Raw genomic sequence first — 16,604 nt, forward strand, 5'->3', positions numbered from 1 at the left:
TCTATAGAAATTTTGGAAACAATTTTTTAGTCCTAAGAGTTAAGGCTGGCCGAAATTCTCAAGAGAGAAAGGAAGGAAAAATTTTTTCTCCAAAAATTCCACATCGTGCATGTGATGGTGTTTGTGGAAATTCGAGTGTTTATTGTAACCCGTTTTGTCTCATGTGTGCCCACACACACGTCTTCATGGATTCTAGGAATTAATGTAGAAGACATTGGTTTTCTAAACACAAAGATTGGAGCAAGGACTGTTCGTGGTCAAAGAACTCAAGTTATCATCCGAGTCGGCTTCCAGGTATTTTTCCTGATTGAGTTCTTGATATATATAAGTTAATGAGATTAATTTATTCGTGCATAAATTAATATAATCTATAGAGTATCTCAAAAGTTTTATGAAAATTTTTGTTATACACGATCCGCCTCTTCCCCGCACCACCGCGCTTCCGCAGCCGGATTCGATTCGGCAACCAACAGTTGACAGCCTCGACTTGACCATTGGATTGTGGATGTATTGGTGCCGAGAAGTCTTTTCGGATGCCTAAGGTGTCGCAGAACCTTCGCGTTGAGGCATTATCGAACTGTTTCCCATTATCAGATACTATTGAGTGTGGGACCCCAAATCTGCACACGATGTTGTTCCCCATGAAGTTGGTGCAAACTGCTTTTGTGGTCGTTGTTAGAGCCTTCGCCTGTGCCCATTTAGTGTAGTAGTCTACTGCGACGATAACGAACTTAAAGCCTCCTGGTGCAAGGTGTAAAGGTCCAATTAGGTCGATCCCCCATTTGGCAAAAGGCCATGGGCTGAGAATTGGGGTTAGGTTCTCTGGGGGTGCTCTGGGAATTGTCACATATCTTTGGCATTTGTCGCAGCGTCGAGCGTATTGGAATGCATCATTTTTAAGCGTAGGCCAATAATACCCCCATCTCAAAACCTTAAGAGCCAAAGACTGTCCCCTAGAATGATTACCGCATACTCCTTCATGGATTTCCTAGAGGACCTTTTGGGCTTTGCCATCGTTTAGACATCACTGCAAAGGCGTGGAGTAGCCTCGACGGTAAAGTAAATCATCGTATAGTAGGTACCTGGCAGCTCTATATCTGAGTCATCGGGCCTCGTCTTTATCACTCGGCAGCTTTGCATGTGTCAGATATTGGATTAGTGGTGTTATTCAGCCCTCGTCCGTCTGGATGGTCAAGGCCTCAATCTTTTCTTCAATTGTTGGTCGCTCCAATTCTTCGATGGGAACAATTTCTAGTATGTCAGAATTTCTAGATGACGCTAGTTTGGCCAAGGCGTCGGCGTTGGTGTTCTCAGCTCGTGGTATTTGAAGTATTTCATAGCTTTTGAACCTGGCGAGCTCTTCCTTTACCTTTCTTAAGTATGCACCCATTTTTTCACCGCGCGCCTAGTACTCCTCATTTACTTGTCCAACGACCAGTTGAGAATCGCTGAAGATGCTGAGCCTCTTGACTTTTAAATGATTTACCAATCGTAATCCTGCAATCAACGCTTCGTACTCGGCTTCATTATTTGATGCCTTGAATTTAAATCGTACCGCCGAAGTAATTTTGTGGCCTTCTGGGCTGATTAACAGGACGCCGGCTCCTGACCCGTTTTCGCTCGACGCCCCATCTACGAAGAGCCTCCATCTTGTCATCTCGACTTTGTGTGTGGAGAGAGTTGGCCTATGAGAGAATTCAGCTAGGAAATACGCCAGCGCCTGCCCCTTAATGGCTGTTCTTAGTACATATTTAATGTCAAACTAGCTTAGCTCTACCGACCATTTGAGAAGTCGACCAGAAGTTTCAGGCTTTTGCAACGCTTGTCTTAACGGGTGATTTGTTAGAACCCGTATTGTGTGGGATTGAAAGTAATGCCGAAGCTTCCTTGAGGCTACCATCAGGGCAAGGGCTAGTTGTTCCATTTCAGTGTATCTTGACTCGGCGCCGAGGAGTCTTTTGCTTACATAGTAGACTGGCAGCTGGACTTTTTCTTCCTCTCTTATCAGCACCGAGCTCACGGCGTGTTGTGACACGGAGAGGTATAAGCTTAGCTCTTTGTTGGCGATGGGTTTCGACAGGATCGGTGGCGGCTTGTCTAGGTGCTCTTTTAATTTTTGGAAGGCTTCCTCACAGTGTGGCGTCCATTCAAAATGCTTACTTCCTTTTAAAGCGTCGAAGAAAGGGACACACTTATCTGTTGCTTTTGATATGAATCTGTTCAGGGCGGTGACACACCCTGTCAACCTTTGAACCTCTTTTGGTTTAGTTGGAGACCTCATATCCTGTAGGACTTTTATCTTTTCGGGGTTAGCCTCTATTCCTCGATTACTGACCATGAAACCGAGGAATTTCCCCGATCCGACTCCAAAGGCGCATTTTAGGGAGTTTAACTTCATGTGGTACCTTCTTAATACGCAAAACATTTCCCCCAAATGGCCGACGTGCTGGGTGGCCCTGCTACTTTTCACAAGCATATCCTCGACGTAAACTTCCATTGATTTGCCGAGTAGTTGAGCAAACATTTTATTCACTAGCCTTTGATATGTAGCCCCTGCGTTCTTCAAGCCAAAATGCATTACCTTGTAGCAGTAGAGGCCTCTATCGGTTATGAATGATGTGTGCTCTTCGTCGGTCGGATGCATATGGATCTGGTTGTACCCGGAATAGGCATCCATAAAACTCAGCATCTCATGCCCTGCAGTGGCGTCGACCATTTGGTCTATTCAAGGGAGCGGGAAACCATCCTTCGGGCATGCTTTGTTGAGGTCACTGAAGTCGATGCATGTTCTCTATGTCCCGTTAAGCTTGACTATCAAAATGGGGTTTGAGACCCACCGAGGGTAATGGGCCTCTCTAATGAAACCGTTGTTGATCAGCTTATCGACCTCTTCTTTTAATGCCTCGTACCTCTCTGGGTTCATTGGTCGGCGCTTCTGGCGTTTGGGGGGATATGAGGGGTCGACGTTAAGAGAATGACATATGACTCCTGGGTTGATCCCTTCCATATCTGCATGATTTCAGGCAAAGACATCCAGATTTTTTTTTAGGAAGCTCTCGACTTCTGCCCTAAGTGACGGGTCTAAGTCGGAGCCTATTTTGAGCACTCTGGTTGGCTCGTCCTCGTCGACTTGGATTTCTACCAACTGCTCGACGGGTTGAGACCAGGCGGCCTCCTCTTGGATTATGGGGTCTATGTCTTCCACGACACCCTGATAGACCACTCTGGATTCCTCCCTCCCGGGCTGGTCGTATCCGCGTAAAGCATCAGAATATGCAATCATAGCCTCATACTGGTTGCTTTTTATTTCACCTACTCCGTTTGGGGTAGGGAATTTGATCTTCTGGTGGTAAATGAAGGTTATTGCCCTTAACGCCTAAAGGGTTGGCCTTCCAATGACGGCATTGTATTGGGAGCCTCCCTTGATTACCACGAAATTGGCCATTATAGTGGCCTGTCGGGGTTTCTCCCTTACGGTTATAGGCAGTCGGATTGTTCCCTGAGGGATGACGGAATCCCCAGTGAAACCGTACAAGCGTCTGGAGGTTTTTTCAAACTACTCCTTCGGGATCCCCATTTTTTCTAGGCAGTCCGAGTATAGAAGGTCTACCGAGCTTCCATTGTCCACCAGAATTCAGAATACGGTGTGATTTCCAATTACGGCTTTTACCACCAAAGCGTCGTTATGGGGGAAGTAAACCCCGTTGGCATCGTCTTCATTAAATGCTATGTCAGCATTGCCGAACCTCGTTGCTTTTGTGGCGGAGACATTCCAGAACCTTTCCTGGTACACCCCCTGGCTTCGTGGGCGTAATCTTTCTGAGATTTTCTCGAGTCTCCTCCAATATACGGACCGCCGAGGACGGTTCGTATGACGCCGATGGGTTCCCGGTCCTCTAGTCGCTGGTTCTGCTCTCGACGTCGACCGTCATTTTGGCCACCGTGGCCATCGTTTCTTGGTCGTCGCTCGGCTTTGAACTCCTACAGCCTGCCTTCTCGGATTACCCTTTCTATTTCGTCTTTTAGATCGGCGCAATCATTGGTGTGGTGGCCGACGTCGCCGTGGAACCTACAATATTTCTTCTGGTTCGTTCGGCTCGGATCTGACTTCATTGGCTCGGGGCGGCGCAGTAAGTTCCCGCGACCCACTTGATTAAATACTTTCTCGACTCTTACTGTTAATTCATGGTAGGAGTCGTACCTTTGAAACGGTCGAGGCTTGCGGTTCTCCTCTTGCCTTGGTTTCTTAGTTTCTAGAGTGTTTGGCGCCGAAGCAGATTGCTTGTCTCCGCCTCCTCGCCGCTTCTTCCCGTCCTGTTTTCCTGCCGTCGACCCTTGCTCAGTCCCTTTATTTTTGTTGGACCTGTGCTCAGGGTCGTTTGCATATGCTTCTTCGGTGTTGATGTACCATTGCGCTCGTGCAAGGAATTCTCTATAGCTGGACGGAGGCTTCTAGTTCAGCTCTCTCTTGAAGGGGTAATTTTCTTCATGCTAGATAATACCCCCATCAAGGCTTCCCTGTCAGTTATGTCCGTTGTTGCAGCAACAACTTCCCCATACCTTGCGAGTTATTCTTTTAATGACTCGTTTGGCTTTTGGTACATTGTAGTAAAGTTCTGCTTTGGAGGGACATATTTCTTTACTCCCATAAACTAGAGGGAAAATGCTTCCTTCAACTTGTCCCAGCTTGAGATGGAGTTTGGTTTTAACGTTCGAAACCATCTCCGGGCAGAGTCTGTTAAATGGTTTCGGAAGGCTCGGCACATGATCTCCTCGGCATACCTATGCAAGAGCATGTGCACTGTGTACATTTCTAAGTGGTCATCGGGATCCCCCCAGCCGTTATATGGTGGGATCGAGGGTGACTTGTATTTATCGGGGAGAGGTGGCGCCATGATTTCCTCGGTAAATGGGTGGTCGTGCGTCCGACTAGGTGTGATGTCGACGTTCACCACCTCGGCCACTCGCCCTATATTTTTCTTTAGGCCGGCGACATCGCCCGTGAGTTTTTGCTCTAGGCTGCCCATGCGCTCCATAATGGCCAGTGCCTTCTCCGTAGAAATTGCAGAGCCATCTCCTCTCGACATCTCGGCCCTTTGCGCATTGGCTCCGCCTCTTGCCCGTCCGCCCGTCTGTACCGACCCCGCATCTCCTGGAGGGTTCCTGCCAAGGTTCTGAGGTGGCGCTTCGGGGTTTCCCAGGCCTCCGGCTACTTGGTTCTCGGGAGCTCGGAGTCCGGCGGCCTTTATACGGCTGCCGGTGGATTGGGAGGGCCGTGGCCTGGGATCACCTCGAATATTTTCACTATCCTCGATTCCTTCCGGGATCTCTTGGCGGTCACCGGGGTTGTGGTTTCTAGCCATGGTAGCTTCTATTGGCCTCGGGGCGTCTTCCAGAGGCGGCATCGAGTTCCTTCCGTCTAAGCGCTCAACCACAGTCATCAGTCCCCGCACCAGGTCAGTTAGGGTAGTGAGCTGGGCCTGCATCTGCACAGGATCTGGTTGTAGTACGTTTGGGGGTGGAGCTCCGTTCCTAACCGGAGGTAGATCTTCTTCCATCCCGTTGTTTGCCGGATGTGCGGCAGTTTCTTCCATCTGGCCGCATTGGTTGATGGCCTCAACTCTTCTTCTTGGAGGCATGTTAACTAGCGTATGAACCAGAGATTCTGGGTTCGGTCCCCAGTGGAGTCGCCAATTGTTGACGGTGAAACTTCGTTAACAGAAATACACCGGATCACCCTTTGGTATCCCGTGGGGTTACCGGTTAGAAATTAGTTGTATATTTGAAATTGTGCTAGGAAGTGTTTTTTATATTTTGTGAGCATGAAAAACAACACTTGAATAAGAGGACACACGAGGTTTATAGTGGTTCAATATGTTAATCAAGAGCTACACCTACTTGTGTATGGTTTATTTATTTTGGACTCTTTACAAATTACATACACGTATGCTCTCTCTTCTCACGCCTTTTCTCCGAGAACTCTCCCTTTGGTGTATGGGGCTTTGCCCCTTTTTATAGCCCAAGCTTCCTTCGTGGGAGGTTTTCCTTCGTAGGTGAAAGTACTCGAGTGGCCTACTTTCCAAACTAAGACCATAGCCCACTAATCACTTTTGGACTGTTCACTCAACCATTAGGTCTTCCATTACGGCTCTGTGAATCCTTGTAATATCTTACTACCCACTGTAAGGCGATTTAAAGGTTTGTAATTAATGCCCGTATCGCAGACGTGTCCCACTCTTAGATGCACCTTTAGGGTGTCAGACATCTTTCTCTCGTCGTCTGAGGCGCGTGGATCTTATGCCCTTTCTAACCTTAACGAAGGTTGTTTGCATAAGTTCGACGTCACAATTGGGTCGACATGCGTCGAGGGTAGTCGAACTCTTGCTGTGTCGAGGATGATCGATGTCTTGGCGTCGAGAGTGGCCACCCTTTTGAGAGGAGGTAGGGCCACGTGTCATCCTGTCGACGCTTCACCTATCACCCATATTTTCCCATACAACAACCATTATTAATTTCTGATAACTAGAAAAATAATTTTAAACTCCAAAAAAATATTACCAAACGCACCCTACACGGTATACCGTATTGTTTGCTTAATTAAATGACAGCAAACGCCAACACCACACATTGGAGCGTTTGGTAGAGGGATTCGTTCCCTGATTCGAATCATGATTCGTTGTTCGCTACAGTATTTTCTCTCACAAAAAATACACGTAAATCGAAAATGGTTCGAATCACATGGTTTGAATCCTCCAACCAAACGAACCCACACGTGACAAAAAGACAACTAGTTATGCAACAATTGACACGTCGTTTATACCGCAGCAAGTAGAAACGGGCAACGTTTTTTCCCCTCAAATGAAATAATTATTCTTGATGACAGCTCGCATGTCGTTTATCCGCTAAAATGACAAATGGACTGATCAAACCGATCCAATCCAATCCAATCCGCAAGGTGCAGATTAGATGCGGATTGAACCTAAAAAGTAACCAATCCGCAATATATATCTATTAAAAAAAATCTTTTCTAATATTTTTTTATATGTCTTAGTTCCTAAATATTTTTTACGTGGATTTCTTTAGAATTGTTTGGATTTCTGTTGAACTATGTCTTGATTTCTTTCTTTTTTTTTTTAAGAACAACTATGCGTGAAGAGAAAAAAAGACAAATACTCTTAAAATATATGAGTTTTAGATTTCATTCTTTACACTTAATTAATATCTTTTAGTCAAAAAACTAATGTCGTGTTTAAAATTATTTTTTTTGTTTTTCACATTTTTCGAGAAAAAAAAATTAACAATTATAAAACGGCGTTTGACATAATTAAAAATAAAAAATAGAAATAAAAACGATTTTTTGGTTTAGTGTAAAATGTGAGAGAAATGAAAAATGACTTTTAGTCGTTTTTTATTTTCGTTTTCTCCTCTCTCAAGCAGAGAGACATTAATGGGATTTTTAATACTGAAAATAATTTCTTGATAAAACTACCAAACGCATTTTCAAAAATAATTTCTGTCTGAGATTAAAAACGTTTTCATTTCTATTTTCATATAAAAAATAAAATTATTTTAGAATGAGTTCCAAACACACCTTATATTAATTAAAAATAGTATTAATCAAGAATAAAAATAGAAATATTAAAACAATCAATTCAAATAGTGAGTTCATCGATTTTCTCATCTAATGTGTGTGCGTTGTGTGTGAAATTTGATTTTTTAGCTTGTGTAACATGAGCGGGGCCATTATGAGACTAGTTTACGACTTATAATTTAGTTTTATTGTCTAGCTTAACGAATGAAAATGATTCTGATTAGAAATATCAATCGATCTAAAAACTTTAATTTTTAAAATCCTAAACAACTGATTAAAATAACCAATTCAATCCGCAATTGGATTGGATTAGATTGAATGATGTGCTAATTGCGGATTGGATTGGATGTGAATTTAAAAATTCACAATGTGTGGATCAGATTGGTTTGAGCTAAAAACTGCGGTTTAGATCGGATGACCACCCCTAGTTGCATTGAAAAATGACAATAAACTTTACATGAAAAACGACATGTCGGTTTTCACAGTTAAAACGATAAATAAGAGTGTCGTTTGCTGCCATTGAGGATAACATAAAACTTTCTTAGTTGTCGTTTTGCAAGAGCACAGTAGTTGTAATTTTTATAATAAAATATTTCACTCTTCTTCCATTCCTCCTCTTCATTTTTTTAATTTAAGTTCATTGATTCAAATTTTTATCTTTTAAGTTTACTAATTTAAATTGAGATATAACTTTATACGAGAATTTTTTACTGTAGTAAAAAAATTAAATGTGACTGTTTTAATAAAAAAAATTAAATGTGACTGTTTTTAAGAGTTTTTTACTGTAGTAAAACTCAAATTTTAAACTTAAATGAGTGAAATAAATGAGACCTTAAAACCTGTTTAATTCGTTAATTTAAGTTTTTAATTTAAATTAAGATATAACTTTTTATGAAAACTTTTAACTGTAATAAAAAAATAAAATGTAACAGTATTTTTACTATAATATTACTGTAATAAAACTCAATTCAGAAACGGACCTTACTATTCGTATATAGACTCGAGTACTCATTTCTCTCTCCTTTCCAGAACAATTCTTAGGGTCTGTTTAGCTTATTAATTTGAGTTTTTAATTTAAGTTGAGATGTGATTTTATGTGAGAATTTTTACTGTAATAAAAATTATAATAAAAAAAATTTAATGTGATTATTTTTGACATCTTTTTACTGTAATAAAATTTGAATTCTAAACTCGGTTAACGAGACCTTAGTATTCGTATATATAGACTCGAGTACTCATTTCTCCCTCCTTCCTTCCAGAACAATCTGTGCAACTACCATGGCTAGGGCTCCAACCAAGCACGGTCGCGACGAAGCTCTGGTATTACTGTTCTATCCTTTGCCTTCTTCTTTACTTGTCTGGTTTCTGAGAAATCTAAGGACAAAAAAAAAAAAAAAGAAGAAAGAAAACAATTTGACGAAGAAAATGAAACCGACAGCTGAAAAACTGACGCGGTCGCAGATTGTTGGGTTATTTTATTGTTAGTAATGTAGTACGCTAAGAACATTGATGATATTGAGGCGACGTTTGTTTGTTTGTTTTTTCTTTTTTTTTTTTGAGTGGGATTAGGTTATTGATTTTGAATTGGATGCCTTTTTTGTTCGTCCGCTTCTCCCAGGCTTTCCAGGGGTTTTTGAATGATTTGCAGGATTGGGAATTTTCCCTCGAAGACAAGGACAAGGACAAGAAAATGAAAGCTCAAGCTTCCGACAAGGGAATATCGGTAAATTTTGTTAAACCCACTTTATAATTTTACCGATATTTTAGTACCCAATTGTTGTTGTAGTTTTATGTGGTTTAGGAAATTTATGCATTTAGTGACATTTTGGCACTTTGTTCGGTTCTATTCATAGGTTCTAAGGTTTTATGTATCTTTTCTTCTTCTTTTTTTCCCCCTTTCTTCTAGATTTTGATACGTGTATGAATGGTGAACGTTTTTCCTTTTTTCAAATTTTTTTTTTTAACTTTCCATCTCTTCGAATGGGAGTTAAAACCAAATACGCAGATTGTAGAAGTTGTAATTAGTGGGTGTGGAATAACTCTAGCATAATTAGTATTTGGCCTATACCGTGAATTCATATAGCCAATGAATTGGTGTTAGTAAGATTATCTGCATAATCTTGCCTGTAACTTTGTAAAGGTTTCATCTTCCAAGAAGATTGGAGAAGCTGGCAAAGACAGGAAAGCAGCAGGAAAATCATCGACGTTTGAATATTTAAGTAGCTCAATGCCGTATGACTACTCTAGAAAATATGACGCAATTAATCAAGTGTCAAGTAGTTCAATTTCCGAAGACAGTTACACGGATGCAGCTTCAGAGAAGGAATTGGTAGGAGTTTTTGCCATTAGTCGATACTATCTCAAAATTTTATCTGTTGCTCAACTTAAATGTTAATTTCTCTGTTGATATGTTGACTTTCAGGGCAATGAGTATTTTAAGCAGAAGAAGTTTAAGGAAGCTATTGACTGTTATTCCAGAAGCATCGCCTTGTCATCAACTGCAGTAGCTTATGCAAATAGGGCAATGGCATATCTTAAACTAAAAAGGCAAGTTTTGTTCCAAACACTATGGTTTGTTAACAAATTTTATATAGTGATTGTGTTAATGGCCAAACACTATAGCAATAGAGGTTTGAACTTTTTGGTTCAAACTTATGAAACAGATGAACACAAAGTGTATGGAATTTATAAATTTAGGACAAACTTTTCATTCCAAAATGATAGTGGTCTTATATTATGGTTATTATGTTTACTTGTTAACCCAAAAAAAAATGGAAGAAAAAAATCATCAACAGTAAGGATATACAAGTGAGAGTAAGGCTTTACGTCCTCTATATATTTATTTATTTATTTTGTGTGTGTGTGTGTGTGTTTCCTAAGCTCCTTCCTTACCTAATATTCTTTTGCAAATCAATTTTCTTGATTAGATTTCAAGAGGCTGAGGGTGACTGTACAGAGGCCTTGAACATGGATGACCGTTACATCAAGGCATATTCTAGACGAGCAACAGCTAGAAAAGAACTTGGAAAACTTAAAGAATGCATTGAAGGTATGTGACAGCTAAACTGGGTTTTGGTTCCTGATATTGATATATGATATAGAACACTGGTATATCACTGTAATCTTGATCTCTGATGTAATTAATATAGCTAACCGCAGATGCCGAGTTTGCCTTGCGGTTGGAGCCTAACAACCAAGAAATCAAGAAACAGTATTCTGAGGCCAAATCTTTGTGCGAGAAAGTAAGTATATTTTCATTTTCAGATGTTGCTTCTTTTTTTTCTTTTTTTTTTTTTAATGAGAAAAGCCTTTCATTGATAATCATCAATATAATAATCAATTACAAGGGAAGAGGATGAGGAATCCTCAGCAAAAACAAATAGAGTACTTCTAAGAATCATCAATTACAGATGTTGCTTCTATTGTTTTCTTATAATCTTCTTGAAGATCAAATCATCGTGGTAAATTGTGGTTGCTTCTAGCATAATGTTTTTGTTGAACGTTTTATTTTCTTGAGTGTCTACTATCTTACTGTATGCAAAAGAAAGCAAATTTTGGTACTAGTTTCCCACAGTTCAACTTCAACTTTCATTTTCTTTTCACTTTAGAAAGCATGTACCATTTAGTTGTGGTATGCAATTTGTATTTCTTGACTTTTTAAGTATAGCCGTTATATTTGGGTGGGTAAATTTCTCCTTCTATCAGACCCAAATGAAGCTTTCGAGTGGTGGAATAGCTAAGTTTCCATTTCACCTTCCCTCTGTTCAACTAAAGACCAGCGATTGTAAGATCACGTAACAAAATATTTAGCTTAATAGGCTTCTGGTAGTCTGTTATTGTGCTTACTACTTGTCTATTCTTTATTTCATCATTCAGTGATGATGGACCTTGGAATCGGTATCTGTCTCTTGTTTAAAGATTGCAACTTAATATAGTCATTATGTCCTTTTCTAAAGAATTGATCCCGTAATAGCATGTCCTGTCAGTCTTCATATGTGGGGTTTATAGGTCTTGTAATTCTATGTATTGTTTAGTGATGGCTAAATATTATAGGGTTTCAGTTGAAATTACTATCCTTTGCTTTTTTTTTTTTTAAATTTAATTATGTACTTATTTCTTTTTGGAGGTTTATCAGAAAATAAGGGGAGAAATTAAGAACAGTGAAATCATGACTATATTTTATCTTTTTTCAGGTAATTCTTCAGAAGGCTTCTGTAGCACTGGAAAATACCGTACAAAAAATGCAGAAAGCAGAAAAGAAAGATACCAAAGTGCAGAATAATGGGATCCAGCCTGTTGAAAGTGCTACTCAAAAGACTGAAGCAGCTGTAGCTGAAGATTACACAAAGGTATCAACAGTTTAATTTTTTCCCCTTCTGCTCAAAATTTGTTTGTCTCCTTATATGTCTTAAATGCTTCTAGTTTGTGATGGTATTATAACGTCAACCTATCTCAACTGATGCTATTAATTCATCTCCAAATATTTCCATGCTATACCATCAATAGACTTTCAATCAGTCACTCACGCTCTCTCTCTTTCTCTGGCAGATAAACCAAACAGCTAAAAAGCAAGAGCCAAAGGCATCAGTGCAAGAGCTCGCATCTCGAGCTGCATCCCGAGCTATGAATGGAACTGCAAAAAACATTAGATCACCAACTTCAGCTTATCAGTTTGAGGTTTCTTGGCGAGGACTTTCTGGTGATCGTGCTTTACAGGCTAGTCTACTGAAGGTATGTAAAAGAGTTAATTGTGATTTGGTTTTTGAATTTTTTTTAAAATTTATTGGAGTATATTGTAAAGATATATATTGCCAAGATGCAATACTCTTCTTCCTTTCAAATTATGAATTGGCAGATCTTACCTCGATGACTTCCAAATATTTCCTTAGATCGAGTTTCTCGCAGCACAGTTGATAGGTTGACATTGTGATGAACTGACTTGTTTATGCCACAGCCATAGAAAGGCTTTCTATTTGTCCACTATCTTTTAATTACATGTTCGCCAATTATTAGGAACTCTAGATCATCTAATTGTCCACCCTTTTTTCATTTCATTTATAGTTTTATACTCATAAAATTATTGTGGTTTCTTTGTTAGACTGTATCTCCAGGAGCTTTACCTCAGATATTCAAGAATTCTTTGACCGTTCCAATTCTAGTTGACATTGTCAAGTGTATTGCAACTTTTTTCATGTAAGTGAAGTTCATTCCTAGAATGCTTGATAGCCTTGACTTTCCTTTAACCTTCATAAAGTACTCATTCTTCTTTTTTATTTTCCCGGGCTGACAGCGAAGAAATGGATGTAACTGTAACTTTTCTGGAGAACTTGACCAAGGTCCCAAGGTTTGACATACTCGTCATGTGTCTCACTTCCAAAGACAGAGCAGGTACGGTTTCTTGTATTGAAGTCCTTAAAGTTTTGACATGCTAGACATTCTCTATCAATGAGCTGGTGGTGGCAATACACTTTTAAATTTTTCTAAAAGCCAGATCTCGTAAAGATCATGGTGGCATGATTTACCACTTTGCCCTTTTGATATTATGGTGTCTTGAAACTATCTACTGGTTTCTAGGATCTGTTTGTTTCTAGGTTTGTACCACAAAATTTTGGTTCAAACCTTTTTCCTTTTTTTTTTGCTATAATGTTCTCTCACAACAATTTGAACAAATTTGAATTTCTGTTCAAAGTTCAAACTTTATGTTCAAACTGATGAACCAAACAGGCCATATATATATATATATATATATATATTTTTTTTTTTTTTGCGTGACAATACCATTATATACTAATTTAGTTACCACTTGAGCAGATCTTGTTAAGATATGGAACGAGGTATTTTGTAAGGAGGCAACTCCAATTGAGCATGCAGAGAAACTAGATAACTTGCGTTCGAAGTACTGCCTCAAGCGATAATAAATGTGAAATGAGATTTAGAGGGCGGTGTGTGTGAGATCTCAATTTCCAGTCTGCTCTATCTCCTCTGTAAATCATTTTTGTAAGACATTGAAATGGTCCATTTTCCTTTAGTTAAGACACTTTGTAAGTTTATAAGCCAAGTTTTTTAGGTTCTGAAATTTGATCTTGACTAACTGTTGTATTGTGTACAGTCCTCTTTGTTTGCAAATGCAACTTTCTGACCCCCTTTGAAAGGGTTTATAATTTATAAATGCAACTTTGGTCACGATGCATATCATTTTTATTTTGTTGGAGGAATAAGTGTTATGGGGAGAGAGGGTAATGTGCTCAAATAATCTCGGGGAGGCGGTGCTTTTACGCGTGGCATATAAATCCTTCAGCCTACAAAACCTTGTTGACGAGATTAAGCACCTTTACCACCCCACCAAACAATTGGTGGTAAATTGGAAATGTATGAAGGCATAATCAAACGTATTGTATGTTGCAGGTGGGTGGGATCTATATGGCTCGTCAATGTGTAGAAAAACTTGTTCATTTGATGAGTTGTAAGGCCCACTGGTTGAATAACTTATTTCTTCTTTCAAAGGGTGTTTGATTTTCATATGCACTCTTTAGATATATATTTTTTTAATAATTTAAGGACGACTACTGAGTCTGATCCGTTCTTTTGTCTAGAGTGGAAACAATGATTTACGAGTGTATTGAAAGCCATTCTCAAGTCTCGGGAGCAATCGAAAGATCCATTTCCTTTGGACTGTTCCCCTCTCACCACAGTCACAACGCATGGCCACAGGTGATCTTTTGTCGGTATCTGGGGTTGATCCAGTGTGGTCACCTGCCATTGCTTTTTTACCCTTGTATCTTCCAAAAAAAAGTGAGGAAAAGAGGTTGTTATTGTAATAGAGGTGATGAGCTTCTCATGTCATAATAAAGCGTACGAGTAATTTGCACCAAAAATTGTTCTCTCAACTCCCCGACTGTTTTCACTTTTCACAATCTCTTCTTTTTTTCGTAGTTATGACCCGTCAGATTATTTTAAACATAGTCTCGTTTATTTCACGGATTCGAGTTTTTAATTTCAATTTTACTACAGTTAAAAGCTCTCACAACATGTTATTTTTAACTTTTGCTGTTACAATTAAAAGCTCTCACACAAAATTATATCTCATCTCAAATTAAAAACTCAAATCAGCGAACTGAATGAGGCCTACACTACCCTTACGAAGCTCTTTTTTATATATAAAAAAAAACTGTTAGAGCGCCTAGCGGAGCCTGTCACTAGAAGCCAATTGAGTTGACGAATGGAATGCATCATGGTTGGTGAATGGAATGCATCATGGTTGGTGAAGGCAGACTGCCATATTTGGTGGCTCCACCATTTATAAGCCCATCGGCCATCCCAAAGGAAATATGAAAGAAAAAATTGAGAATTTAGAGTATGAGTTTGGACTTTTATTCTTTATTCTTGATAAATATCCTTTTATTAGTGTAATTATTTGACTAAAAATGTTATGAATCAAGAGTAAAGGATAAAAATCTTGATTCATGTACTTTTAAAGAGTAGTTATCAAGATTACCCAATATGAAAAGAAAAAAAAAAGGGGCCAACCTACGCAGTCGAATTTGAGGGTCCTCCAATGTGTTGTGAATAGACAAGTTAGTCATGTCCATCTTTTTATGTTCGTTACTTTTTCTTTCTTGTAATCACCATTTGCTAATCTTCCATTACAATTCAAGGTCACTTTATCCAGTTGGAGAGAGAGAGACAGCTATTTAGTTTGATGGGAAAATCTTTATTCTCACAATTTTCTTTTTTTGTTGAACGAATTTGTGCTTGGGACTTCCTTGATACAGGTAATTTGGAGGTATTTGATTGCCCCATATTGGGACGAATTATTGACCAAGTTCTTTTATGCAAATTTTGTGGTCAACATAATGTGAGAGAGAATCTCAACCCTTCCTGTCACGGTTCGGGATTTTTAGGTTGTGGAATACGACCATGCGGTGCCAAGACTCCTCGAGTCAAGGTCAATCTTCCTCACAATCAAGCCATCTTCCAGGCTTAAGCGCTCTTGTGCGCATGCATCCCGTCTCACACCTATGAGCATCACTCACATCCAACTCGGGCATGCAAGCAGCCATGCTGCATCCACGTGCTGAGGCCCAACACCTTCAACACTCGCCAACTTGTGACATCTTGACCCAAGGCCAACCGACATATCTTCCCCACCAGCCGTAAGGGTTCCTTAAGTCCTTAGGCTGAGTACCCAGACCAACAAGCTCTAAATCCGGAAGCATGTCGCCCAAGCAACTCATCTCTGACTTTGCAGTCCCACACTAGGCCTCCCGGGTCATGTATCTGATTTCCCCTTTGTGTCCTGCTGACTATCGAGTCTCCCATGAGTCTGGCCAACCCATGAGCAAACTCACGTTGGGCTTCTCGTGTGCCTACGACGTACCACAAGGCCCTTAGATGTCTCACCATGTCCTCCGCTTGGGGAATCTACACGCGGACTGAAAGCACATAGTTTAACCTCCTGGTCGTAAGGCCTCCGCAATATCGGTCCCGCAGGTCAATACTATCCACAAGATATCTTGACTTATGGAGACTCATGGCACCCTCATGGTCGCCCATGTGCCAGGACTCTGCATGCACACTTTGCACTATAGGTGGCTCACTTAGCACATCGCATGACGAGGATGGTGGAGAGTCGTACACCAAGCGGCTCCCCTCATTGAGAACCTTTTCATAGGCCTAAGGCACCTAGGCAGCAAGGCAACAAGGCCCTAGGGGTCAGCCAACGAGGCCTCGGAGGTGGGAAGGACACTCTCCTATAGAGGTCTCAATTGGACCGGGTCGTCCCGCTACAATATAATATTCGGTGCGGTCCAGCCCTGTATTGTTACAGCGCCAGGTTGGTCTAGCGCACCAGAACGATCAATGTTGGGCTTTATCTATGAAGCCCGTAGTACTAACACGGCACTAGCCCATAAAAAGCCCAGACACAGGCCTTTCAGATGCACCAACCTTGAACAAAACTGTGTTCTTTTTGCATATGTATGAAAATAAGGCCCTCATAACTCAAATATACACA

The 16,604-nt window shown here is 40.3% G+C and overlaps 1 protein-coding gene across 1 annotated transcript; it reads left to right on the plus strand.

Moving 5' to 3' along the window:
• The first annotated feature begins 8,831 nt into the window (after positions 1–8,831).
• Positions 8,832–13,757, plus strand: LOC21401870 (RNA polymerase II-associated protein 3). Its single transcript, XM_024163338.1, has 11 exons — positions 8,832–8,911; positions 9,210–9,314; positions 9,732–9,920; positions 10,014–10,138; positions 10,519–10,640; positions 10,751–10,833; positions 11,785–11,940; positions 12,140–12,322; positions 12,690–12,784; positions 12,882–12,979; positions 13,403–13,757. The coding sequence occupies exons 1-11, from the start codon at positions 8,870–8,872 to the stop codon at positions 13,504–13,506; spliced, it is 1,302 nt and encodes a 433-aa protein (XP_024019106.1). The 5' UTR covers positions 8,832–8,869; the 3' UTR covers positions 13,507–13,757.
• Positions 13,758–16,604: the final 2,847 nt, after the last annotated feature.

This window comes from Morus notabilis, unplaced genomic scaffold (assembly GCF_000414095.1).
Source record: "Morus notabilis unplaced genomic scaffold, ASM41409v2 Scaffold322, whole genome shotgun sequence".
NCBI classification, from domain to species: domain Eukaryota; kingdom Viridiplantae; phylum Streptophyta; class Magnoliopsida; order Rosales; family Moraceae; genus Morus; species Morus notabilis.

Coding starts and splice junctions, on each gene's coding strand:
- LOC21401870 (XM_024163338.1), top strand. CDS start 8,870: ATGGCTAGGGCTCCAACCAAGCACGGTCGCGACGAAGCTCTG. Junction 10,139..10,518: donor GCATATCTTAAACTAAAAAG/GCAAGTTTTGTT, acceptor TTTCTTGATTAG/ATTTCAAGAGGCTGAGGGTG. Junction 10,834..11,784: donor CCAAATCTTTGTGCGAGAAA/GTAAGTATATTT, acceptor ATCTTTTTTCAG/GTAATTCTTCAGAAGGCTTC.